The 27692-nt window shown below is 42.8% G+C and overlaps 1 protein-coding gene across 18 annotated transcripts in view; it reads right to left on the bottom strand.

The window, feature by feature from the left end:
* Nucleotides 1-27692, bottom strand: part of RBFOX1 (RNA binding fox-1 homolog 1) — a 2130504-nt gene that overhangs the window by 1201408 nt on the left and 901404 nt on the right. For all 18 annotated transcript variants that reach the window (XM_037813986.1, XM_037813985.1, XM_037813992.1 and 15 more), the window contains one exon: nt 16533-16595. In XM_037813986.1, coding sequence (XP_037669914.1) covers nt 16533-16595 — 63 coding nt within the window. The remainder of the gene's footprint in view (nt 1-16532; nt 16596-27692) is intronic.

Raw genomic sequence — 27692 nt, 5'->3', positions numbered from 1 at the left:
TGCTTTAGTAAACTAATCAAGGCCCACACAGAATGGGCGGGGCCACACCTCCATGGAAATTATCTAATCAGAGTTATCACCTACAGTTGGGTGGGTCGCATCTCCATGGAAACACTCAACCAAAGAATTACAATCTAAGCAACACCAATACATTTGCCCACACAAGATTGTATCAAAGATAATGCTGTTCTGGGGGACATAATACATTCAAACTGGCATACCTGGCATCACCATCATGACGCTAAATGCACCATGAAAGAAAACCATTAAACATCATATTGTCCCCCTTCTTTCGTATTTTAGAAAGTGAGACAAAAGGAAATCAATGTGCCAGGGGGTACATTTCTGAAGCATAAGTTCATAACATGGATAAATATGAATCATTGATAGAATATCCCCCATGGTAAGAAAGGGTAGAGTAATAAGAAATGCTCTAAACTTTGGGGTTTCAAAAACAGTGGGTCATATTAAAAAATGTTTTTTTTTTTTCTCAATGCAATTTTAAGTTCCTTGAGGGTAGGAATTGGGTGGTAAACTGACCTTAATCACAAAATAAAATGGGAACAGTGATTTGTACACAGTAGGCTTTCAATAAATACTAGATTTAACTGTGACTAGGCTGCTCTAGATCATTTTATTCATGGGTAAGGGTTTTTCATGTCCTCTCTGACTTTCTTCTGTAGCTACTGTTTCAGTCTTGGTTATACGGCTGTCTTATATTTGCATGGCATGTCCTGCTATGGAAATTGTGCTCATATAAATATCATGCCATTCAACTTTCACATGGCTTTTTAGAGAAGATTTTACCTTCTCGTTTTCATTAGATGGGGAGATAGGCCAAGGGAAGTTTGGAATTGGCAAAGGTCTTACAGACAATTTGCAATAAGGCTGGAATCAGAACCCCAGTTTCAGATTTAAAATCCAGGGGTTGGGTAGTCAGTCATAAGCCTGCCCTTCTGTACAGCACATCATGATGTATTGGCCTTTGGAGAGGATTGCTGAAGTTCAAATCCAGCTCTGACATTTATTACCTGTGTGCCTTGACTTTTCTGAGTTACAGTGTTCCCATCTCAAATGGGACTAAGGAAAGCTAACAGCTATTATGTCCTCTGATTCCCAGATATCTGTTTGTTGAATCCTCACTCTAAAAGCAAGAAGGTTTATCTCCATTTCTGTGTAGGAAACCGAGGCTCCAACAGTCAAGGAGTTGCCAACTATCAGAGTCTGGCTTCAAAGACGGCAGCTTGATTCCACTGTCCATACTGTCCACTCCTCTGGCTCACTGCCTCTCTGAACCCCACATACTGTTAGCATGAGGCTGCCTGGTACAATGCTGGACACATAAAACTATTACAGGGCAGGTTATATATTTTTGTCACATTTTCATTTTATTTGTTTACATTTTTATTATGATTAATAGGGTTGGTTAAGGAAACACCACTATCCCTAGATGCATTTGCCAACAGCATAGTTCTATGACTTCTCTCCTCTGCTGGCTCTCTCCTCTGATAAGGCATCTGCTTAGAGAGATGCATGAAGGATTCTGCAGCACACAGTGCCAAGTCCTTCCACCTGGGGCCCGACACAAATTCAAAAATGAGAACTCCACCTTCAGAACCATCGCATTGTATGTTGCGTGCCTTTCCCTGAAATTAATGGAACCAAGCCTCCCCGACATCCCAGCGTGTTTAACAGCGTCATCTGCGGCAGAATCCAAGAGCATAAATTGATGAAACCCCATGCAAATGGTAGTCTCTAACTCATTTTTCTACATTTAAGCCACCATGTTGAAAAAGGATTCAGTTAGAAATACTAATAGGTATCCCCAGCTGAAGTATAACATGACTCCTGAGATTCTAGGATGACACTGCTCCCTCTTGTTTGGCAGTAATATGAAACTAAGTCATCTTAATATTTATTCACCACACTGAGTATATAAGGTCTCCAGAAGCACAGGGCTCCCCGCTCTGACCATGGGGGAAACATTCTACTGCCCAGAGCAGAAGGGTGAGATTTGGCACATGTACTCCCACCCCATCTTCCTTTACCCCTGGAAGACCTTGCTAATCAATCACATCACTTTCCTGCTGAGCGCAGAATTCTTCTTCTCAACAAATCTACAGGAAGCCTTTACTAATCAGAATTGGCAAGTAAGAAGAAATCTATTTGCCTGCACTCCATCTTAAGTCTTATTTCTCTAAGCGGACACAAAACTCCCCATGAGTCAATCCACATACACAGATCTGAGAGTCCCTAAAGACATGGGATGCTGAATCTTACTTCTTAATATATAACGACCATTTCGGCCAATTCAGTTGACATTTAATAAAACTACTTCTCTTGAGTGGCTGACAAGTTGTCCTTATCTTCATCAGCTCCACTACCTAGTATCTCTCAATAATCCTAAAGTGGTACTTGCTTTTTCTCTCCAAGTTCTTATTTTCTTAAGTCAAGGCAAATATATTCATCCATTAAGACCTATCTCTAGAAAATCATTCTAACCATTCCTTTTTATACCCACATTCTAAAAGTAAAGTAATTTTAACTCACTTTAATTGTTCTTTAGCCTTCTAGATATTAAGTACTTATGCCCTTCCAAAGGTTACCATTGGGTGGCTTTCTTTCTATTACTCCAACTAATGAGGATATAGAAAAGCCTCTACTGATATGAAAGCTCACTTTTCTGTTAATTGGCAAACAATAAAACAGGTGACAAGTAGCATCCTTTAAGAAGAACTTTCCAGGTTTGCAAGCATTCATTCATAAAGTATATTTTAAAAATCAAGTTATAATTTCTGTAAGATATAAATTTAAATATGCATCACCCATTTTACCCTTAATACACCATGAAAATAAGTCTGTAAGGACTGGATCCTTTTCTGATCTTTTAACTTAATTTTTTTTTTTATTAAATTCAGTTTTATTGAAATACATTCACACACCATACGATCATCCATGGTATACAATCCACTGTCCACAGTATGATAACATAGTTATGCGTTCATCACCACAATCTATCTCTGAACATTTTCCTTACATCAGAAAGAACCAGAACAAGAATAAAAAATAAAAGTGAAAAAAGAACACCCAAATCATCCCCCCCATCCCACCCCGTTTGTCCTTTAGTTTTTATCCCCATTTTTCTACTCATCCATACACTAGATAAAGGGGGTGTGATCCACAAGGTCTTCACAATCACACTGTCACCCCTTGTAATCTACATTATTATATAATTGTCTTCAGGAGTCCAGACTGCTGGGTTGGAGTTTGGTAGTTTAAGGTATTTACTTCTAGCTATTCCAATACATTAAAACCTAAGAGGTGTTATCTATATTGTGCATAAGAATGTCCACCAGAGTGACCTCTCGACTCCATTTGGAATCTCTAAGCCACTGAAACTATTTTGTCTCATTTTGCATCCCCCTTTTGGTCAAGAAGATACTCTCAGTCCCACGATGCCAGGTCCGCATTCATCCCCGGGAGTCATATTCTGCATTGCCAGGGAGATCTACAACCCTGGGAGTTGGGTCCCACGTAGCGGGGAGGGCAGCGAGTTCACCTGTCGAGATGGCTCAGTTAGAGAGAGAGGGGGCCACATCTGAGCAACAAAGAGGTACGCAGGGGGAGACTCTTAGGCACAATTACATGCAAGTTTAGACTCTCCTTTGTGGTAATGAGCTTCATAAGGGCAAGTCCCATGCTCAAGGGCTCAGCACATCAAACCGCCAGTCCCAATGTTTGTGACAACATCAACACCAGTCCAGGTGAGGATGTCCAACACAGGCACACCTTCCCCCAGATCCTCAGGGCTGGAGAAGGGGAGGCTGTAAATATATTTTTTATTATCTGCCCAAATTACTCTGGGAAGTGTCACTATTTCACGCCAGCCTATACTAACCTACCGTATCTCACTTCCTATTCAAAGTTCCATGCAATTGTGGTGTTTGAACAAATCGACTGTAGAGTTGTACCGTTTAGAAAATTTAGATCCTGTACCAAATAGATATCTATTCCCTTGGTCTCAAATGGAAGTTGAATTAACTTAAAATTTTAATTGTTTTCAAATGTGTAGAAATGCTGAACCATTCTAGGAGGTGAGCTCTGAAAAATCAATAATGAAAAGCTCATGACAAATTAGACAAGAGATAAAGACTATGAAACAAAAGAGAGTTAAGATCATAAAGAGAAGAAAATATAAAGTGAAATAAGCACAGCGGAAGAGTAGAAGTGGGAAAATCTTAACACTAAAAAAATAGAAGTATCAGAGGCAAAAACAAGCTTTGAACAACATGAAAAAGCGTAATATGGGAAAGAAATGTTAGAACATCTAGAACACCAATGCAAGGCATTGGGGACGATAATGAAATGCAACAAAGAAATACAGGATCATTTTAAAGAATCATTTTAAAGAATGATTAAGATCTACATTTTGTAAAATGAAGCAAATATACTGACATATATATTTGACAATTTTTATAGAAAGAAGTAGGTATATTCAACTAAAGATTTATCTTTGCATGTCTTCTAATAGCTACCTATCGTTCCGGTCCAGTTTCTTCACGAATCTTGCCACAGTTTGGGCTAATTTACTTGTCTCTGGGTTACGGCAGATGTCAAGGAAACATATGGCTCCTAGAAGGTGTCTTCTCTAAACATTTTCCTGTTCCCAACACCCACATAGTGTGATCAGCCCTGGACAGAGCCAGAAAGGAGGGGTGGGAGGATGGGTCTCTGAAGATGCTGCAGAATTCCACGCCGTGAGATGAGCCCTTTATAAAGGAAATAACTAATATTCAGAGAGTCAGTCCTGTCCCTACGTCCAAAGTTATTCTTCCTATTTTTAACAGTTTTTCCTATTAGCATTGCTTATAACTGCTACTTAACCTTTTTAATACATGTTTGAACCATTCACATGTCCTGAAAGCTTGCCTTTTGATGAGTCTTTCCCTTTGATTTGGTTAAAATGCCCCACCCAGCGACACAATAAGCTCTCAATACATGCATGTCGATTACACTGAGCTCTTTCCACCTTATATTCACAAAAATTGCCATAAATGTCTTTTAACCCTGCTTCCATTCTCATAGCCGTTGATTCAATTCTTCTGCCTCAAATCCTAAATGAGGCAGGGCCCCTCCTCCCAGGCACCCACATATTAGCCGTGTCTCCATTCGTCTTCCATTTGCGTCTAACAAAACTAATTATTTTCCCTGCTACCTCGCACCCTGCTGGTGTTACGCAAACTGCCGAGATGGCCCTATCTCCTGCGGGCATTGCTTGTATCTTTTCAGCCACCTGTTGTAACACAAGAGACAGAACTATTAAGAATGTCAGCCTTCAACGCAGGAGAAACTTACGCAAAACAGAAAGTGTCAACTAAAGAGAACCAGGTGAAAGTAGCAATGGGAAATGCAGAAGACAAAAGGTCTGCCTAAAGACAGACTTTAATGGGGAAGAAGAAACCATTTACCCATCACCTGAGCAAAAAAGAAAAAGAAAGACCAGAATCAAAACAGTCTCATGATTTCTGCAGGACTTAGAATACACTGGGTGATCACCAATGCCTGAGGTTTCAGCCTTAAGAAAGAACTTGCAATCTGTGTAGGCCACCCCAGTGGGGGGTGGAATGTGCTCTGAAAAACAAGGTCTTTCTTACTTTAGACTGAAATAGTTATACTCCTTCTTGTACTTCCCCATCCCCATAAATATTAAAATATGTGAATATTAATTGCATAAACACTATTAAGTATTTGTTTATACATATAAATAAAGGAACAATTCAATTTCTTGCTTGTTTGTCCTTTACCTTTATTTTTTCTTATAAGAATGAAACTTCATTCACTATCCAGGTAAAACCTTGATGGGTGTGCAAGCCACTTTGAGATGTAAGTTTGTTGGGCACTGGAAGGATTTGAGGATGTGGCCTTCAGAGGCTCTTACTTTGCCTTTACGGACAAGAGTCTTTTGTTTTTAATGCATGGTCCTTGGAATGCATAGTAATGCACAATCCCCACACACAATTTCCAGTTGGTATTTTTATAGCGCAGTGCACTTCATTTCCTTTTCTTCCTTGCATGGAAAACAGAGAAGGAGAGAGGAACGCTCCACAGAAGACTTGCTTTTTTTTTTTTTTAAATCATACCAGTCGTCAAGTTCATCTGCTTTTGGGAGAAGTGGAATTATAAATATAACCCAGGTATTAGCTGAGATCTTCAGGCACCACAATCCTTAAATACGTGACCTGTTGAGGCCAAAACTCCTTGCCAATATTTATTTGATGAGACTAATGTTCTCAGTGTGACTTCTGACTCATGCTCCTGCATAAAGAAAGAGTTTAGCACAGAGGTTAAGAGTGTGGACTAGGGTTGAGGCTGCTAGATTCAAACCCAGCTTGTTGACTGACTTTGGGCAATCCATGCAACCTCTTCCAGTTTCAGCATTCTCATTTGCAAAACAGTGATAATCGGCAGGACTCATTTCATCTGGGGTTACGAAATTAAATGAGAGGATTCATACAAAATGCTTAGCACAAGGCCTGCCCCATAAACAAATTTCCAAAATAGTAGCTATCATCTTCAGGATTACTAAGGGTCTTCTTGTTTCCTACTGCTGGACCCAGACAGAAACCCAGCATTTCACCTAACTTCCACTTATTTTTTTTTTTTGCATGTGGGGGGTAGATGTGGGGGTTGGGAGGATGATCGAGTTGGAGGTTGGATTTAGACAAAGTGAATAACTTCCAAACTGAACTTTACTAATGTAGGAAAGGGTTAAGTTCAGCTTTCACATAAAGGCCACATGGAATAGAGAAAATGGAGATTGGGTGGAAGAGCTGGCTTACACTAGCCCCATGGTGAGGGGAAGGAAAGAGAGAGAGAGAGAGAGCGCGCCATAATGGAAGTCTAGAATTAGCACCAGCTCCTTATATGGGAAAGATAACCAGGGTTACTGGAATGTAAAAGAATGTAGGGGTATGGTCAAAGGCAGGAACTCTCAGTGAAACATTTGAACTAGTTAACTCTCTCTGATAGACTGCACAATTCAAAATCTCAAAGGCGGGCTAGTTAGCTCTCTCGGACAGGCTGTAACCTCTGGAGTACCCAGCGAATGGGGAAACAGGGGAGGGACATGCTGTATCAGGTGTAGGATATAACTGTCACCATGTTCTTTTTTTGGCATGCCTGCCATGTTTCTGGGCTATGTGACCTCCACAACCGGGTGAGTGTTTTTAGATATAATGCTTGTTTCTAACACTAATCATCACTGATTTCTTTGGGACCTTTCCCCATACTTAATCCTCAGGTTTCCACCCATTTGCTGGGCACGGAAACGCAGGAAGGAAATTAAGTGGCTTTATGACACTGGTGCATGTTAGAGTGACTCGGGGACAGGCAACCCTCATTTCCTCAATATCTGTAGAGTTGTTTGTACAAGAAGTTTAAAATAGGCATAGAGAAGGCCTGGGAGAGCTGGAGATCTGTTTCAGAATGAAAGGTAGGCACTTGGAGCGGAGCCGCTGGGTGAGCCAGCCCAGCTCTGCATGCAAGACGTGGACAGTCCCCTTCCTGGAGCCAGGCCCGCACCGGCTGTGGAGAGTGATCACGCTCTCGGGCCATCTGCTCAGGGGCTGTGAGCAGCAGAGTGTCCTCCAGCCTGGACACCAAAGAGGACACCGATCACTAGTCAATCTGCTTGAAATTGCCTCCTATGATTAGTGTGTAATGACTCAGGTAGGTCATGGCCACGGACAGTTCTGTTATTAATGCATTAGCAGCTGTAAATGGGCATTGATTCTGCACAGAGTGCAGGTTTATGGACTTCTAGGGAGCTGTGGGCCTCTGGGGAGTATAAATGGTCACCGCTGGGAGAGGTGGCATCCCAGTCCTTCGGGGAAGGGTGAGAGAGGTCCAGGAGGAAGGCCAGCCATCTTTGAAAAGAAACAACCTGGCCTGGGATGATGGGGGAGAAGAAATTCCCCTATAACAGGATAATCCTTGACCCTCTCCTACACCTGAGATGGATCTGATTATATCCTTATGTTCTAAGCCTAACATATCCCTGCCACTGTGATTTGCTAGCCCATGGTGTTATTACAACTTGGATTATTTTCTTTTACTTAAAATTGTATCTTATAATTGTACTATGGGTTCAGGGCCCTGCATCTATCTGTTCACCATAATATCCCAGAACCCAGCAAGGATGCCAAACATACAGTGAATTCTCATGGCTATTTGTAAATGAATGGAGTGGAAAAATGATGAGATCATCAGAGAGTTGTAGCACCCTGAGCTCAAATATACCACAGCATACTTTTTCAAGATAGTTTATCCTCCTTGAATCCTTGAATAGAGGGATTGAGGTCCAATGAATTAACGAGCTTGCCAAGCGCGCACACACACAAGCCAGTCTGGAGGGCAAGAGATTATTTCTCAGTTATGTAGTTGTTCTGAAAGGAAATAAAATGAACCATTGCCATTTACTGTGTAGCAATGACCATGTGCCAGGCATGAGGTTGGGGTTTGTACTCTCTGAGGCTAGAGTCCACCAGCAATTGCCTGAATTCATAAGAAAGCAACCAAATGGATTATGAAAAAGTATACTGGCTTTCAGCACATGAAAAGAGTTTATCTTTTTGCTCAGGAGCTTTTCAAAAGTTGAAGCAATCTGAATTCTCCTATATTTGGGAAACCAAATTCCTTATGTACATTACTTATTAATGAGACATTTCACCAAAATTGTTTGTCTTTTGCAATTTCCAGAAAGTGCTAGAGATTCAGCAATGCCTTAATTAAACACCACCCCCCCCACCATGACAATGTTGAGTGGAAATAGCAAGTAGATCTATCCTTTAGCTTAAGTAAAGGCACTTGGCAGAAATGCCAAGTCACTGTTTTCCTTGGCTCATATGTTTGGAAAGCAATGAATCATTAGATGAATTTCACAATTTCACATCTTAGGTGCTAAAGCCAATGCAGAGGAGGAGACAAAACCACCTTTCATTTCCCCTAATTCTCCAATGTAACCCACAAGTGTGGATCAAACTATATTAAAATCAGCAAAACAAGAGAACATCAGTATTGCATTAACTGCAAACCTATTTGTGCACGTAGGTGTCCAGGAGACAACGGGCTGAATCCATCCACAAGTAGAGGCCGGGAGAGACTGCTACTTGTCAGAACTCATCAATCTCTGTCTCGCCAAGATAATGAGATTTCTCTTCAACCTTCTTTTCTATGGCCTATTTTCTATTTTTATTGTTTAGCCACTGAATTCCATATTGGGAAGGACCCTAGTTATAGACCACTCTAGTTAAAATTCCTTTCTATTATTTTTTAATGAGGAAACTGAAGTCATAATGGTCTAACAGCTCGTTAAGTGTAACACGGCCAAGTCATCAAGCCTGGACACAAGTCAGACTCTCTTGATTTTTCATAAATTGATCTAGATTGGGAAGTTGCCAGGGAGGGGGACTGTGGGAGTGAGGATGAGAGAGAAGATTCGCTTCAAAATACAAAGAGGATGTGCTCATCTTCCATAGCATTAGTTCATGCAATTCAGTTAATTCACTGCTCCTTCAAAATGTGCATCTGTTTGACACTATTTGGGGATTGAATCACATCCCCCACAAAAGGCAAGATCATGTCCCAATCCCTGGTCCTGTGGGGTGAACACATCTGTGAATAGGATCTTTGCAGATGTTATTAGTTAAGATGCACCCAAACTGAATGAGGGTGGGCCTTAACTCAGTTGGCTGAAGTCCTCAAAAATAAAGGGAATTTGACACAGAAGGAAAAGCCACAGGGAGAAGACAGAAGCTGAAAGTCAACAGAACCCAGAAGAGAAAGAAGACACCACAATGTGCACTGCCACGTGACAGCAAAGCCAAAGAACCCTAAGGATTGCTGGCAAGCCAGAAGATATGACCCCAGGGGGAAGCAAGCCTTCTTTTTTTTTTTTTTTTTTGCATTAATGCAATTTTATTGAGATATATTCACACACCATATAATCCATGCAAAGTATACAATCAATGATGTAAAGGTTCATCATATCATTGTGCATTCATTGAACAGTCAATTTCACATCATTTTCATTATTCCTAAATCACACACACACAAAAAAACAATAAAATTAAAAAAAAAAAAAGAAACATCCATTAACTCTCCTTCAGAAAGATGGCAGGTGGAGATTCCAAGTACAAACACAATGAATTGCACCTAAATATCCAAATCTCGGGTTTAATGTAACAGGCATCAAGGAAATTAATCATATGACCATGGGGAGAGTGATGTTGTCTAACTTTGCCTGGGCTGCTTTAGCAGGCACTAGAGTCTTTTTTTTTTTAATTAAATTCAGTTTTATTGAAATATATTCACATATCATACAATCATCCATGGTATACAATCAACTGTTCACAGTATGATCATATAGTTATGCATTCATCACCACAATCTGTTTCTGAACATTTGCCTTACACCAGAAAGAATCAGAACAAGAATAAAAAATAAAAGTAAAAAAGAACACCCAAACCATCCCCCCCATCCCACCCTATTTTTCATTTAGTTTTTGTCCTCATTTTTCTACTCATCCATCCATACACTAGATAAAGGGAGTGTGATCCACAAGGTTTTCACAATCACACTGTCACCTCTTGTAATCTACATTATCACACAATTGTCTTCAGGACTGCAGACTACTGGGTTGGAGTTTGATAGTTTCAGGTATTTACTTCTAGCTATTCCAATACATTAAAACCTAGGAGGTGTTACCTATATAGTGCATAAGAATGTCCACCAGAGTGACCTCTTGACTTCATTTGGAATCTCTCAGCCACTGAAACTATTTCATCTCCTTTTGCATCCCCCTTTTGGTCAAGAAGATATTCTCAATCCCATGATGCCGGGTCCAGATTCATCCCTGGCAGTCATATCCTGCATTGCCAGGGAGATTTACACCCCTGGGAGTCAGGTCCCACGTACCGGGGAGGGCAGTGAGTTCACCTGCCGAGGTGGCTCAGTTAGAGAGAGAGAGGGCCACATCTGAGCAACAAAGAGGTACTCAGGGGGAGACTCTTAGGCACAATTATATGCAAGTTTAGCCTCTCCTTTGCAGTAACGAGTTTCATAAGGGCAAGTCCCACGATAGAGGGCTCAGCACATCAAACCGCCAGTCCCAATGTTTGTGACAACATCAACACCAGTCCAGGTGAGGAAGTCCAACACTTCTGCACCTTCCCCCAGCTCCTTGGGGTGAGGAGGGGGGCTGTAAATATATTTTTTATTCTCTGCCCAAATTACTCTGGGATGTGTCACTATCTCACTCTAACCTATACTAACCTACTGTATCTCACTTCCTATTCAAAGTTCCGTGTAATTGTGGTGTTTCAACAAACCGACTGTAGAGTTAAACTGTTTAGAAAATATAGATCCTGCACCAAATAGACATCTCTTCCCTTGGTCTCACATGGAAGTTGAAGTTTTAAAACACAGTCAGTTTCGACCTTTACCCTTTGGCCCGGTTTGCCCTAGTCTTAACCAGATCTGAAGCAAGCCCTCTTAAGCCTCTGAAACCAGGAGCCAATGAATTCTTGTTGTTAAGCCAACCCACTGTATGGTCTTTGTTTTTGTAGCTGGGAAACTAAAACAGCACTCTTAGGTGTTAGAGATACAGCAGTATGCGGGACAGACATACATTCTACCTTCAAATATCCTCCAGTACAATGAGGGAACCATAACAAATAAGTAATAAATAAGGTAACTAGAATGCACGGCTGTGGCAGATTTAAACTGGGTGAAATGGAGGAGAGCAGGCGGGGGCTTCCGCGTCAGGCTTCTCTCTTCCCTATCCATGGTCCTTAAATCCTACTGTCATGAAAACCTTCTTTACCCCTTCCATTCCTTCTTATCTTCCTCTGTCCTGATAATAATAAAGCAAAAGGGAATGTTTTCCTTCTCTTATTCCTCGCCTGCTCTCTCCTTCTGGCCTCCCATTCTCATATACTCGGTCAATCAAAAAAGATCCCCTGAGCTCCTTCTCCCTGATCAGCAGAAGGGAGGAAGGGAGAGAAGGAAGAACTTGGCAGAGCCCTGCTCTGCAGCAGCTTAAGAGAGACAAGAGATGAGCATATGGAATGTGTACATGACAAGAACGCCTCGTGGTGTGTGGTCAAGTGTCAACACAAACGGGAAGCTTGGCAGACAAGTGGACTCTAAGTGTAGCTGATATCAAACAACCCATGACTGGATGGCAATTAAATTAATGCCCTTCTGCCATTCCTACTATTGTTCTCTCTCCCTCTTGTCTTCCAATAGATGTCTGACCTCTCCCATTCCCAACCAATCTCTGGAATTTTTAACTTGAGAGAATTGCACCTCCCTGGATGACAATAATTGCACTTTCCCTCTCTACTTATCCCTACATTTTCCTTCTCTTGCCCACTCCACTAAGCTCCAGATTCTAAAGTATTATCATGGGATCAGCCTCCTAACCTGAAAATAGGCTTAGTGTTTTCCTTATCCAGCAAGGGGAAATCAGGGAATTAAGTGCATTTAGTGAAAACTTCATATATCAGGAGGGCCTGTTCTCTATTGAAGAACAGACTAAAAGAAGAGTGTCCCAGCTGGTGAGAACAAGGGTAGCAAATGCTTGACGTGGGAAAATAAACATGTTCAGAGGTTAAAGGATCGACCTCAATAGTTGGAGTAGAAAGTATTGGGGAATTTTGGGAATAAGGCAAAGCATTAGATTGGAGCTAATTTACTGAGCAAGTAACTAGATGATAATCATGTTTCAGGAATACCAGCCCCTCGGTATGTAGGATGGAATCTAAGGTACAGAGGCTTTAGGCATGAAGCCGATTTAGGAGAACCTCAAAACCACGTGACTACCATTCCAAAAGAGGGAGTGGAAAGAAGGCCCTTAGAAGGCCCAGATCAAAGACTCAGTCGTCTTTTGATGGGGGTTGAAGACCATCAGAAAGTCAATGATGACTGAAGCTTGGGGCTGGTGTACCTGGGAGAAGATTGGTCCCCCTTATGTAAGTGGGGTGGAGTTTGGTCTGATTTCAGTTTTAGGTATTTGGAATGAGAAGTGACAGCCAGAACTAAATAAAGATGTGTACAAGCAATCTTTGTGGGATATGGCACTGGGATTCAATGATAGATTCAGACTCCATCTGGGCTTGTTGGTCAACAAATTAGAAAAAAAGAACATTGAGGGGCAAGTAGAAGATGAAAAAAAAATAACCTTCTGAAGACTCACAGTAGTTTCTTGTCTAATGTCAATTATGCTTCTCCCACTTACACAATACTCCATTAGAAAGTATCCAAATCTCTATCCATCTCTCCATCCTTTCTCTGTTTACCCATTACTCTATCCAGTAATATTGACCGTATGTCTACTACGGGCCAGCACTAGAGTAGATGCTGCAGGTATAATCAAAGTTGAAAGCACATTCCTATCACCATGAAGTGTTCTTTTGGAGAACACAAGACTAAAGAAAGAGACAATCTTTAATTTTTGCTCAATCAATCAACTATACTTTTGATTCAGAATACAATGAAAGTCCAGAGGTCAAGGATAGATTCTACTGGATGTTAAATTTAACAGTTATGTGTAAATTACTCTGCAGCTTAAGTGCAACCAATGACCCAACCACCATGAGCCTCCTGAACCATTCTTCTTAGGCACAGAGATCATAAAGGGACGTGGAAGAGCTGGACTCCTAAGCAGATGCTGGATCGTGTAAGCTAACTCTCTGAATCAAGTATATTGGCCAATCTGTGCCCAAAGAGCCCCAAATGCAAATAGAATACTCGGGGGGGGGGGTACACTGAACGGTAACTACTTTGAGCTGAATAGCAGCCCCCAAAAAGATGTGTCCATGTGTCCTAAGACCCGGAACCTGTTACATGAACTTATTTGGGAAAAGGGTCTCTGCAGATATACTTAAGGATCTCAAGATGAGATCACCCTGGATTTATACTGGGCCCTGAATCCAATGGCAGGTGTCCTTAAAAGAGAAAGGCAGGAGAAGATCTGAGACCACAGAGGCAAAGAGACACCGAAAGAAGGCAGCCATGTGAAGGAGGAGGCAGAGGCTGGAGACAAGACACGCCTGGAGCCACCGGAAGCTGGAGGAGACGAGGACAATCCTCCCCGGGAGACTGCAGAGGGAACACGGCTCTGCTGACACCTTGATTTTGGACTTCTGGACTTAACAACCGTGAGAAAACACATTTCTCTTGTTTGCAGCCGCCAGCTTTGTGGTAATTTGTTGCGGCAGTCCTAGGAACCTAATGCAATAACCAAACTTTGTCAGCTGGGAATGGAAATGGATTCTCTGAAGTCAAGGAAGACATTAGAAACCCTGACACAGACAAGGTAAGCCATTAGTCTCTCTCCAAATGCCACAACCATGGTCCACAGATAATGTAAGACATGAGCAAATTCCAATGGCAATGTATTTGTTCCTGGCAAAATTCTGCAAGGAACAGGGCAGTTTCCTAAGCAGCCACATACTGTAACACATGCTGGAGGTGAAGAGTGGACAAGAAGCAGGCGTGGGGCCAACTTAGGTGCCCGACCATGCTCCTTCCAGGCACCCAAGCAAACTCTCGGAGCTCGATCTTCATTTTAGGGGACGTGGCCTTCCGGCCCTATAAGCTCACTGAGGTGCACTGTGTCAGAGAAGTTAGAGTCACCAGGGAAAGCTACAAAACCAATGAGGCTCCCAGAGATTGGCAGTAGACCTAAACCTCCCCAGTGAGGAGTTTTTCCATTTCTTCCTTTTTATTTATTTATTTTTAAATTATGAGATAGCTGCACACTGGTCCAGAGCAGCCAATTAATATATTTTTTTCCCGACAGATTGCAATTGTAGTTATGGAAATACCATAGCCATAGACAAATTAACAAGGGCTCCCTTACAACATTCTACTAATTATCTCCGGGAGTAGAGCCGCCTCTAGGTTAGAAGTTTCAGTCCCAATCCAGGGAGAAACAAGAGTTTCTTTCTGAGAAGCAGCAATTTGCATCATGCTGAGAAGGCAGGGGGTGGGAGGGTCATACAGAATCTGAAAACCATCCCCCAGACCTTCCTTCCTCTGTCCCTCCCCTGCCTGTCCTAGTACCACCCAAGGCATCTGGGGAAAAAGGTGCTGCTTGAAACAAGAAATACAAAGTAACAAGCACATTTAACCTTACACCAAATAGATGTGAAGAGACTTCATGCCAAACAGCCCCCCTCCTTTTTACTTACAGAGCCTCGCAGTTTTCAGGAAATGCCACAGCCTGAACTTCGAAGGCCTTACAAGATAGATGTGGCATGTTGGGAATTAGACATGAAATTTCCTTTATTATGGTGAACAAAAGCTATGGGTCTAATCTCCTGTACGATACAAGCTGTAGCTGATCAGGATCACAGTAAGTCTTTCTGATGTGGCTAACACTAATGCGCCATCTTGTTATTCTTTGCGTCTCATCCCCTCCTACTTCTCACCATTCGCATATGCAAATTCCATAGCAATAAGGGGAGTCTTACAATACCACTGAGGGCGAGAGAATTCCCTTTGATCAGCCCATTCCGAGAGCCGGATTCCCACAACCTCAAATTCTGCCAGGTCCATTATGACACGGGATGATATCTGATGCATCAAATCAGACTCCACCATTCTCAGAAATAGAATATGCTAAACGATCCTGAAACCTAGCAAGAAAGCTAAGTCTTGAAGAAAAAATATCTCCTTAAGGCAGCCTTTTTAAATGGTTATATTTTTTCATTAAATTATTACATATTTACTCATAAAACAATTACAGAGAAGAGCTGATGTCAGAGACGTTATGAAGCAGCCATATACTTCCACGGTCACCCCAAATGCTAGTGTATGAATATATATATATATATAATAGTTTGAGAAATTGAACAAAATACTGCTAGCTTCGCCAAAAATAAAGTCCTTGTGTGCAACGAGAAAGGCACAGAGCAGAAAGTGCTTAGTTGCTAAAAACAAATGAAATTTCTAAAATGTACTCCAGCAACATAAAGTACAGAATTTTTTTTTTTTTTTTGCAGTAATTTTTATAGAATAGTCACGTATTCTGGCTCTGAAAGAACCAAATTGTTGTTCTTAAATGCCGCAAGAAATATGAGGTCTCTCTAACTGATCTATGTTTTGCTGGCATTTTTTTCTACGTTGCAGGGTCATTGAAATGGGGAGGGGGGACAAGACATCCCTTGATGAGAAAATCTTGGCAAAAAAAGGAAAACAAAAGCACATTTTATTTTAACCTCCAGCTGGTAACGGTGGGGTTAATTCACTGACACTCTCACCTATTTCCTACTTCTCTCTGGGGGTTCTACCCAGCAAACCCTCTTCTTTTCTCCAGTCCTATGCAGCAGCACAGAACCGGAAGACACACACAGGCAGCAGAGTTTTGGTGGTAACTTTATGCCCACAGAAAAGAGATTTTCATAGAGAACATGATCAAAGAAATGGATGTATTTATGTAATGAATGTCCAGAACTGGTCACACTTACTGAATGCTGAGTCTGACCAAGGAAGCCGTAGGGTCCACTTGCATGAGTTCTCGGAGCCGTTTCCTGGGGAAGAAGAGAGGGGAAGATGTTAGCGTTGAGGAAGGTATTCTCGTGAGTTTTGGCTGCACCGTTTTTCTCATGTTGATATCTGGTTAACATCTGAAATAGTTTTTAACCGTATTGTGAATGTAACAATGATGATGGTGACAAAACGGGGACATGATTAAGATCATTAAGTCCTTAAACTTTCTCATTGAAACCTTTCACACTCTGATAAAGAAGGTATTATCATTATCTCTAGTTTTCAGAAGAGGAGACTGAGGCTCAGACAGCCCCGACAAGTTACGTAAAACTGTCCTGAATGTTCTTGTTGGAGCCTAGATTTGAACTTGGGCAACTGGATGCCAAGCTCAGAATCACTCTACCATATCTTCTCTTACACAGTGAGCTCTCTGTCACACAGTGTGTTCAAGGAAAGATTGGAGTTGACCTTTCAGAGATACTATAGTGCCTTTTCCTGCATGGGAGTAGGTTGAATTAAATGGAATCGAAATTTCTTTTCAACTCTAGAAATTCAGGATTCTATAATACTTGATTTCATGAGAGGTAAAGTTCAAAGACGGAGGCAGTTTCATTTTGCAATGAATAGAATTGTCAAATAAAACACCCTATCAATAATAAATTTCATAAGCATGACTATCTTTACTCAATCAGAAGAAGGAAGGTTTATGTTCATTAATACTTAAATAAACTAAATGTCACCGGAACTATAAATGTCCATTATAATCTCATTTAACTAAAGGAGTTGGGGTAGGAGTTATCTCCAACCAGAAAAATCAAGATTTACTGATAAATCTGAAAGACTTACATGGTACCCTATACCCAAGAGAGTTGACACTGAGCTGCTCCTTCTCTGGGGAGAAACTTAAGTAGCAGAGACAGGACTGGTTTGCAGAGTTCTAGAATCCTGATCCAGTGCTCCTTTGATTACTCTTATAAAGTGCTGATACAATTTACACCCAAACTCAATACAATTCACAAATTTCAGAGCTTAATTATAAACATTATTTGCGTACTTTTTATCTTCACATTTGATGAATCCACTAGTGTTGATAAATTAGAACATCTGAGAACATCAAATCATTCCAAAATATTGGAAGGAGAAGGGATCTCTGTCTGGAAAAACCTGAGGGTACACAGTTCTGATGGTGACAGTGCTTGTCCACCAATCCATCCATCCATGTATCCCTCTTTCCATCAATGACATCGCTACCAACTAGTTCTATGTCCATGGATAAGCAACTAGACTTTCTGTGTCTTAGCTTCCACATCTGTAAAATGGGAATAAGCATGGTACCAACCTCAAAGGATTGAGGTAAATATTAAAAGATAACATTTATAAAGCACCTGGCATTGTGTCTGGCACAAAGCCAGTCAGTGCTATTTAAGTGTTGGCTATTACTTACTACACCCTCTTTTCATGTCAGGCACTGTCCTCTTAGTGCCTACAGTCCAAAGAGGAAGGAATATCTTGGGCAGAATGTCAGTGAAGGCTTCCCCAAGGACATGGCAATGGACCCGGGATCTTACAGATGAGAAGAATGTAACCAAATGAAGTGGAAGAACATGGGTTTGGAAAGACAAGTTAGGACAGGCATGAAATGAACAAACTACAATGCTCCTTTTAACAAATTCATGCCTCAATGAATTTCAATAAATTCAAGCCAGAGGATTATCACAGTCCTAGTAATAATAATAATAATAGCAACAACAATAGCAGTAGTTTTATTGAACACTTTATATACCAGGCTCTGTATCAAAATCCATAAGCATCCTCTTATTTAAGATAATGATAGCTGCTAGAGTCGGGTTCCACCTTCTCAGTCCCACCCCTCTTCCTCTCCAGTGACTTCTGCCTTTCCCTAAGCACTCACTCACATACACTAAGACCCAGCTAAATCAAACTACTTAAGAGACACGAGGTACAGCTTTTTGATCACATCCCTCTCTCTTCCTGAACCGCCGTTGCACCTGGCCCAAATTTGAACTCCTTCAAAGTCAGCTCAGGCATGATCTCTTCTTTGTAGCTGTCACGGCCCTTCCAGCTGGACTGAATTTTTTTCTGGGGGCCCTGTGGGCTTTCACCCATCCTTCTATCAGAACAAGCACTGTACACCCTTTCTAACTCCTTGTTGATGTGGCCTGCCCTAGGCTCTGAACTCCAGGGTTAGTACACTCAGTAGCCTTATCCCTGGGCATCGGTGCCCAGCCCCTCAGCAGCTGCCCCCTTTCCTGGGCAACATAGAGGCGATTCCTCAATGACCAACGTGCTGCAGCACCACAGAAGGGCCTTGAACTTCATTCCTCTGACCAACAGGGTCTTCTCTGTTGCTCCACACCTGGTGCCTACGTAATAACATTAATTTCACGTCTCTGTCAGCTTTATGCCCACACCTTTTGATCTGTTCTTAATCCAACGTACAGTAGAAATGAATTTTATAAATCCCCCTTTACACTAATAAGATTGTGTCAAATCCTTTAGGTAGACTGTTTTAGAAAAACAAAGGCAGAGAACCATTGTCACAAGGTGCAAATGGAAATGGTCATTAGCAATCGCACCAGACAGCGAGGAAAACCTAAAATGCTCTCTAGAGTTCCAGAGGAGTGATGCCAGGATTTTTTTATTTTTTTTCTCATCTGGTTTTTTCTTTTTAATGTAACATTGTCTTGAATTTGCAATTACTCTTGCAAATTATCAAACAAGCAATTTGCAAATTTGCGATCAGGGAGAATCCTAGGCCCCAGTAGCACTGGGTCAAATTTACACTGTACTGAAACTATGTTGGAGCTAAAGAGCTGCAAGCTGGAAGGATGTTAGAACAAAGTCAGGCAGCCGGGAGGTGAATGCACGCTTGGCACATTAGTTTCCTTCACCCCTGCACTCCATCCAAATGGATGCACAAAATAGCAAACCAATTACTTCCCAAACACTGAAGTCGATGGCCTCTGTGCAGCGAGGATGTCGGTTAAGTTTCCAGCTTTGACTCTCTAAATAGGGCGGGCTGCTGCAATGTTTCTGCTTCCGTGGACTCTGCCATTGACTGCTTCATGGATTTCCCCACATGGGTGACCATAATAGGTATCTAAGATCGTCACGTGACCCGAGCTTGCACACCTCGTCCCTCCAGACAGCAAGAGCAATCTTCACGAGATGTGAACGTGACTGTGCTATTTGACAGTTTATGTCCTGTGTCGATGGCTTCTCATTTCACCCAGGGCACAGATGTTCTCTGTGTCACAGCCCACAAGGCCCTGCGTGGTGGGCTCCTGCCCTGCTCCAGCCTCACTGAGTATGTCATGACCTACTTTATGGGCTGACATGTGTCCCCCCAAAAGCCCCAGGAAGGTGACCTCCTTTGGAAATAAGGTCTTAGAAGAAGTTACTGGTTAAGATGAGGCCATTCTGGATTAGGATGGGCTCTAATCCAATGTGAGGGCCTTATGAGAAGGCAGAAGTTGGACACAGGCAGACAGATAGATTGACCCTAGAAAAAGGCCATGTGATGACTGAGGCAGATACTGAAGCCAAGGATTGGGGGCAATCCACCAGATGCTAAGCAGAGGCAAGAAAGTTTTCCTCGATGGAATTTGGCCTTCTTGGCTCCAGAAATGTGGGACAATAAATGCCTATGGTATTAAGCCAAGCAATTTGTTGGGCTTTGTTACACCATCCTGAGGCAACCAAGACAACACCTCAATGCACCCCAGCCTTGAATCCTTTTGTATCAGACCATGCACCATCTAGTTTGGGATCACACTTCACCCCCACCTGCCGTGGGGATCCGTATAGGCCATGCCATGGACCCCGGCTGCTCTTAACACTACTAGCCCACACTCATCATTCCCTCCTTATGAAAACCCCCTGCTGCATGGTCTGGATTGCTGGGGATCTGTAGTTATTGCAGCTATATTTTTACAGTCAGAAAAATTATTTGATCAAAGTCTGCCTGTCTCACCACTATGTTAGCTCTGTGAGGAGGGGCTGGGTTTGTTTTGCTCACCATTTTAACTCTAGCTCTGATCACAGTGCCATGATATGGAAGGCATTCGATACAGTTTTGTCAAAGGAACGAGGGAATGGGAGGAAGGAAGGATGGACTTGCTCATCCTGTTACTAATTTTAGACTCATTTTGAGTGAGGACTGAGCTTCCCTAAGAGTTGTTATTCACACACCCCTACCCACCACCACCACCACTTCCTCCTGGTAGAGTCCCAGAAAGTACTCCTCAAGTGCATGGCCCTGACTCCATTAGTGAGGCTTGTGTAGGGCTGGAATGGAACCTCACCCGAGCTAGGCTCAATCTCCTCCCAGGAAATCTGAAGACACTGTTTAGTTTCTGCTAGTTCCTAGCCGAAAATCCAGTAATTGCAGAGCTCTGTTCCCTGCCATGTGTGCAGAAAGGAGCAGGAGAAGACACACTTCAGAGCAAGACGATTGGAGAAGAGAGTGGGGAGACTTTGGGACAGGGGTGGGGGACTATCTTGTTGCCTGATGACTTAGCATTTCTAGGTGCTGGTCCCTCGTGGGCTTGACCACACCTCCTGCCTTCAAGGCTGAGATTCGCTCCTAAGCTATGAAATAAACATTCCATTTCTTAGCTTGTTTGAGGGAGTTTCTGTTGCTTGCAAACAATGGAAACCAACAGAGGACACAGCTCTCTAAGCGTGCACCTGAGGCTGCAGGCAGATGAGCAAGTGCTGGCTTGACCACATTAGTCACCGAGATTGGGCTCCCCCCCACCCCACCTCCCGCCCTCTCCCTCCAGCAGAGCTTCACAGCAGCCCCTGACCTCATTCCACTCTCTGCAGTTTTACCGTCCTTGGAAGGGGCCTGAAGCCCATCAGCAGACTGCAAAGAGAAACCTGGCTAATGCCTCACAGGGCTCCATATAATGTGTGATTTGGTGATGGCAGAGCAGGAATAGGCTGATGCACACAGCCCCCGGGATAGAAGGGAGGCTGAGGGACCCTGCCTAGGAATTTGGAGATCCCAGCCATATAACATGAAACTTCTGACCAATAACCACTACTGGAGGTGGATTAGCTTGTCAGCCACACTAAGTCGCTCAGAAGATCAAGTGTGGGCCTGAATTCACTGCCAGATCTAAGTACTCTGAGCTCTAGGCTCCAAATCAATATGCAACTGTCCTAGAAATTTGTGGCTTATTTTCTAAGGAGAGACATGGGCTGAGGCTCCACTGTCACTGAGATCACTCTCCAGCAACCAGTGACTATGGGAGCTATTCCCACATAACAAGGAATGTCTCTTCTTGCACCCCACCCCATCCCCTCATCGATTCCTGCTCTTTGTGTTGAATGTTTCCAAAATAGAGATTCCTTTCCCCTTTATACTTATTTTAGGCTCTGAAGCTGAACCAGAACTAAACCTGAGAGCCAGCAGTTGTAAACCAAAACAGATCGCCTCGTGCTTTTTAATATCCCCACGCCTTTGCACTGACAGGTTCCTCTGCCCAGAATTCTGTTCCTTGTTATCTGCCTGGTAAATGTGGACCCGTCTCGTAGCCCAAGCCTGGAGCCTGGGGGACCCTTGCTGCCTCCCCCAAGCACACTGAAGATTTCCTCTGCCCAACCCTTACAATCTTGTTGGTATCTCTGAGCACTCACTACTTACAGACGGCTGTCTCCATGCCTAACTTCTTCACTGGATTGTCAGCAGTCTGTGCCTTATCTCACGCACGAGTGATGACCACACAGCATAGGGTATGGACCTAGACCTCTGCAAGAAGCTATCCTCTCGTTCTTTCAGCTGTGTCACTTTGGGCAAGCTGCTCGACATCTCTAAGCCTCAGTTTTCTTCACTATAGAATGGGCACAATATGGCCCTCTTAGGAGGGTTGATGTGGGTATAATATGAGATAATTTACCTGGAACACAGTAGGAGCTCAATAAATTTTTATCAATTTATCAAGCCAAATCACCAAGAGCTATGGCTACTTAATCCTTCTAGCTCTTCCAGTGATCAAAGATTAAAGTGCTTGCAAAAATTTGCCAAAGAGGTAAGATTGTACACTGTGCTGGCACAGCCCAGGCACAACATCAGCACCTGACACATAGTAGGTGCTCATTAAAGATTTCTGAAAATAATGAACCAATGGGGCTCCTCCCTTACTGATGAAATCCATCTGTAGCTGCTACTCCAAGGCATATACCTAACCTGCCAAACTGTTCAAATGCCAATAAACATCAGTCCGCCTGCTGCATTTAATTTGGTCATATTCACCCATCCAAAAAGGGCTCAGGTTCAGTGTCTGTGACTGCACCATGGAAGAATTCTTCTCGGTCTCCCTCCCTCGGGGAGCAAACTTCTATCCAAAGCTCCGGGGACCTCTGAGAGTCTAACGATATAGAACCCCCCACACACCCCATGAGGCTTATTGTTGGTGTGTTTAATTTCCTGTCTTGGCCTTACAGGAGATTTCTAATGTTTGGACTGTAGGGTATGTTCTGATTAAAAATAATCCTCCCAATTACGGTCTGGCATGAGCCTCCTGTCACACGCACTCTGCCACTGGCCTCGGCGTCTCTGTCAGCAATAATTGTGTCTGCAGCGTCTAACCGTAAATGAAAACCCAAGGGGCAAGTTTGGGTCCCTGGATCCTGGGCTGCGCCGAATCTTTTAATTTGCACTGTCTGTCAAAAGGATGTGGCTTTGTGTACTCAAAAGAAATCCTCAGACTCTCAGATTCAAGGCCAGAGAGAGCACAGGTACTGCCGACTTCGCTGAGAAATTTTATTTGAACCCACTAGAGATAACAGGGTGAGTGTAAGGTGATGAGGCTCTTTTTTTAAAAAATTTTACTCCAAACTTTAGCTAGATCCAGTATGAAAAGGAAAGCTGAACTCCAGGGAAATTTTGAGGTGTATTTACATTATTTTTCCACCCAAGTACATAAGACAGGACATTGAATTCATAGCATATGCGCTGAGAATGCTTTGAAAGGAAATATACACACGAGACCTGATTATTTCAGTCTCTATAAAATTAAAACTTTGTGGGTATAGGGTGAAAGGAAAGAGGTATGTGCCTTTCACTTGGGAAATATCATCAGGCTGTTCTCCTACAACCAGAGAAGATTCTCCCAAACACTGGGCCCAGGTGAGGTGCTAGAAGTATACCACTGAGTCAAAAAAAAAAAAGGTATCACCCAGAAGCCATTATTGAACAATATCCTGTTTGGGGGCAAAGAAGTGTGAGACTGTGACATGCCTCTAACCCCGCTCTTCTCTTTAAAGAGCTGCACCTGCCCAGGAATGGGGATTTTGGGCTTTGCTGATAATCACTCTGATTCTCCCTGCAAAAGGGGGAAGGTCAAACCTTAACCTGGGAAACCCAACCTGGAGGCGGAGGTGGGCTGTAGGGGTCTTGCTTAGGAACTGATCATCCGGACAAGAAGAGACTGTGAGAAGCAGCTGTGGACAATGGCTTGAAGGTGGTTTAGATTCAGGGCCAAGGGCACCCTCTGAGGGCTGATAGGGCGGCCAAGGAGAAAGCCCAGCAGATCAAGTCCATCTGCGTGCAGGGGAGGAGAATGTAGCCCAGGCAGAGAGAAACAGAGCTGAGGGATCAGAGGGAAGGAGAAGGGAGAGCTTCTTGCACCGTTCCGGACAGGAGTGGTAGTGGTTTCGGCATGCCTGATGCCTGGCATCTTCCCAAGAAAGCACTCCTTTGGCTGAGCCTGGCTTCCACGGGCTTCTCTCCCCTACAGCATATGGTTTTCTGGTTAAGTTATCCACATAAGACCCATCCAGGACCAAGAAGGCAGGTTGTCAAACCAACGCAACTGTGCCAGTAAAGCTTTCCATATAGACCAAGGGTTGGCAAAGGATGGCTGGCAGGTCAAATCCAACACACAATCTGTTTTTGCAAATAAAGTTTTATCGGAACAGAGCCATGCCCATTTGTTTACGTATTGTTTGTGCTATGTATTGTTTATAGCTGCTTTTGTACTACGGCACAGTTGAATAGCTGGCCCATGAAGCTAAAAATATTTACTACTATGCCCTTTACCAAAAAAGTTTGTCTACTCCTGATATAGAGGTTAACATAGAGGTTCACAAAGATCTAAATAAAATATTAATAATTACTGTCATCAATATTATCATCTAATACTTAATATTTACCATATACCAGGCACTGTAATCCCAAAATTCTAAGTATCACAACAACCATTAACTCCCTTTTACTGATGATGAACCAGGGATTTTAAGAATATGAAAGGACTTGCTCTGGATAGAACCACCTGTAATCAACAAAACCAGGATCCAAATTTCCACTTGACTCTAACACTTTACTTTTAACCAGTATTTAGTGTGCCTCTCATTTTTATTGTTGTTCCGTAATTTTTTTTTAATAGAGATGTTGACTAGTTTGGCTTTTTGGTGGGACCCTGGGGCTCATTTCTAGCAGAAAGAAAGAAAGTGCAAGCAACTGCTTCATAAAGCAGGTTCCTCAAAATATTTCCCTCTACCAAACCCCAGAGAGTTCCCCATTTCCCTGTTCAAAGCGGGGTGAGTTTACTGTGGCCTGAGGTGTTTTCTTAGCAGGAGGTACCAAAGCGCAGAACAAAGCAAATCAGATTAAAGAATGAGTTTTTAATTCCTGCAGACAGATTGCTACATTGAACAACAAAAGAATGGACCAAAAGAAAAGGAGCTGTTTGTTGGCTAATCATTGGCACTGCACTGGATTGTTTGGCCGATGAAAACATTCTCTGCCATTACAGCAGAAATGGTCAGTGGGCAATCTCTACCCTGAGGAATGAGGCTTCTCAACAAATTTTCAGAATTTTGAATTTGCCTGGCTCCACCTAAGCTGATCTGGTACACAGGCAGTGTTAAGGAGACCAAAGCATTTTGTCCATGTAGGAGCCACCAAACTTCTCACATAAAAATATTCAGACTGCAGAAACGTGATGATGAAAGCCCTCCTTCTCCAAAAGCAGGAAAGTGCTCTGGAAGAGGGCTCAGCGGCACCTGCCAGACTCCAGGCTCCACCAGCACAAGCTTGAAGAGCAAGTAGACCCCTCCCCGCCTGTGTAGTTTATACCCGTCGTTCAAATCTCAGCTCAAATACTGCGCCCTTAGCAAAGCCTCCTCTGACCCTGTCTCTGCAGCAAATCTAGGATGGGCTCCTGTGCGGCCCCCTTGTCTCAGTTAAAGCTGTACATGGAAACATCACCATTTGATCTGTATCCTGCTGGGCTGAGAGCCCCAGGACGGCCCAGCCGGGAGGGTTTTGTTCTCCACCAAATCACTCTGCTCCTAACTCATTACCTGGAACCCAGCCGTGCTCGCTGAGTATCTGCTGAGTGAATGAAGGAGCGAATGATTCCAGAATGAAACCAGGTTGTCTTCTGGCCTCCCAAGCATATCAAACCAAGACGCATGGGCTCATCACTAGCCTTTCTCTACAGACAGCTCTTTCTTTAAGCCCTGCTTCCCTCCCTACACCATGTGCAGCTTCCCAGGCCTCAGTTAGAGGACAGGCCAGAACGTTCAAAGGGACGAGGACATGCACAAAGGAACAGCTTCGATCTGGACACAAATCCTGGCTCCAGCACTTCCTAGCTGTGTCACCTTGGGCAAGTTACTTGACATCTCTGGGCCCCAATTCTCTCATATATAAGGTAGAAATGAAAAGCACTCTTTTGCAGTATTTTTACAATGATTAAATGAGGTAACATAGGAAAGAGCATAGAGTACTGAGATACTGGGTGTCAAAAAGCTGCACCTGCCTACTCTTATTTTGTAAGTCTTCCTTCCAAGCTGAAGATGATCTTAAGAAACAAGTAAAAGTGATGGACACTCCTTTGACTTAGAGGAACTCATTAATTAATTATTTGGGATATATATTTGTGCGTATATGTGAAGAAATTAAAGACAGTAACAATAGCGGAATAATAATAATAAATATCCAATACTTACTCTGCACCACACATAGTAATAAACAATATGCGTGCAGCTCTGCACTGAATCTGACTTAGATCCCAATGCTGGGGGCCTCGTTATGGCCAGATTTCAGATGAAGCATGAGGCTCCAAGAGGTTATGTATTTGTGCAAGGTCCCACCGAGAAGCCGGACTTTGAACCCTGATCTGAACAGAACTGTGCTGTATTTGCTCTCAAAGAAAATGGTCTCACTCCAAATCCCAGGCATAATCGTGACCGCCCAAAGAGGGACTTGGGGCCACCTAAAACAGAGACTAAAATAGGTGTGCTTTTATAAGACAGGAGCTGACACCTGCCATGAAGCCATGATCAGCTCATACATCCAGGGAGCTGCTGCTGGGATCACCCCTTCCTGACCAGTCCACGTTGGTTATTCTTCAACAGTGGCGAGTCCTGTTCATCCTTGCATTAGTGAGAGAAGCTTTGCGGCTATGAGCAACAGGCTTGCAAAGAGAGGCCTCTCAGACCTGGTAATTCTAAGCGAGGATCTCTTGCTCCCCAGCCTTCCACCCCCACAGGCAAATGGTCCCTTGGGCAAGATTCTCCCCTAGGAGGTTTGAGATTCTAACTGCCCTCCCTCCTTCCATGCCACCAGGCAGGCTGGGGACTAAACCAACCCGTTTCATTGAAGTGCAAAGTAGATTGACTATAGTAATCAGAGAGCCCGCAAGAGGCTGAAATACGGACAGATTTATAGAGCTGGGATACAAAGCATATCATTGGGAATGCATATCGCTTTTGTTCATTAATCATCTTTTACTTTGAATCTATTTCTCAATGAAAAGTAGCTTTCCATTTCTATTACCAAGATTAATGTATCAACAATACACAACAGCATAAACCAGACAGTAGCAGAAAAGGGAGAGACCAACTAACTAAATAAAGAAATAAAAGCAGAAAAAAGAAAGGAAAAGAAAAACCTTCAGTATACAGTGTGATATATTTTCTCAGGTTACTGCTTTATTTACACCACTGAGAACACTTTACTTTGGGGCTTCATAATTCACTGCTCTATAAAGAAAAAGAAACTAGCTAGCAGCCGACTACTTTGCCATGGACAAAGAAAATGTACCATAAAGAAAACCCATCCTCCACCCTGGGGGGGGTCTCAATTTTTTTTAAATTCTATT

The sequence above is a fragment of the Choloepus didactylus genome, chromosome 21 (genome assembly GCF_015220235.1).
Source record: "Choloepus didactylus isolate mChoDid1 chromosome 21, mChoDid1.pri, whole genome shotgun sequence".
NCBI classification, from domain to species: domain Eukaryota; kingdom Metazoa; phylum Chordata; class Mammalia; order Pilosa; family Megalonychidae; genus Choloepus; species Choloepus didactylus.
Note: the sequence above shows the minus strand (reverse complement) of the source record. Positions and strands in the feature narration are given on the sequence as shown.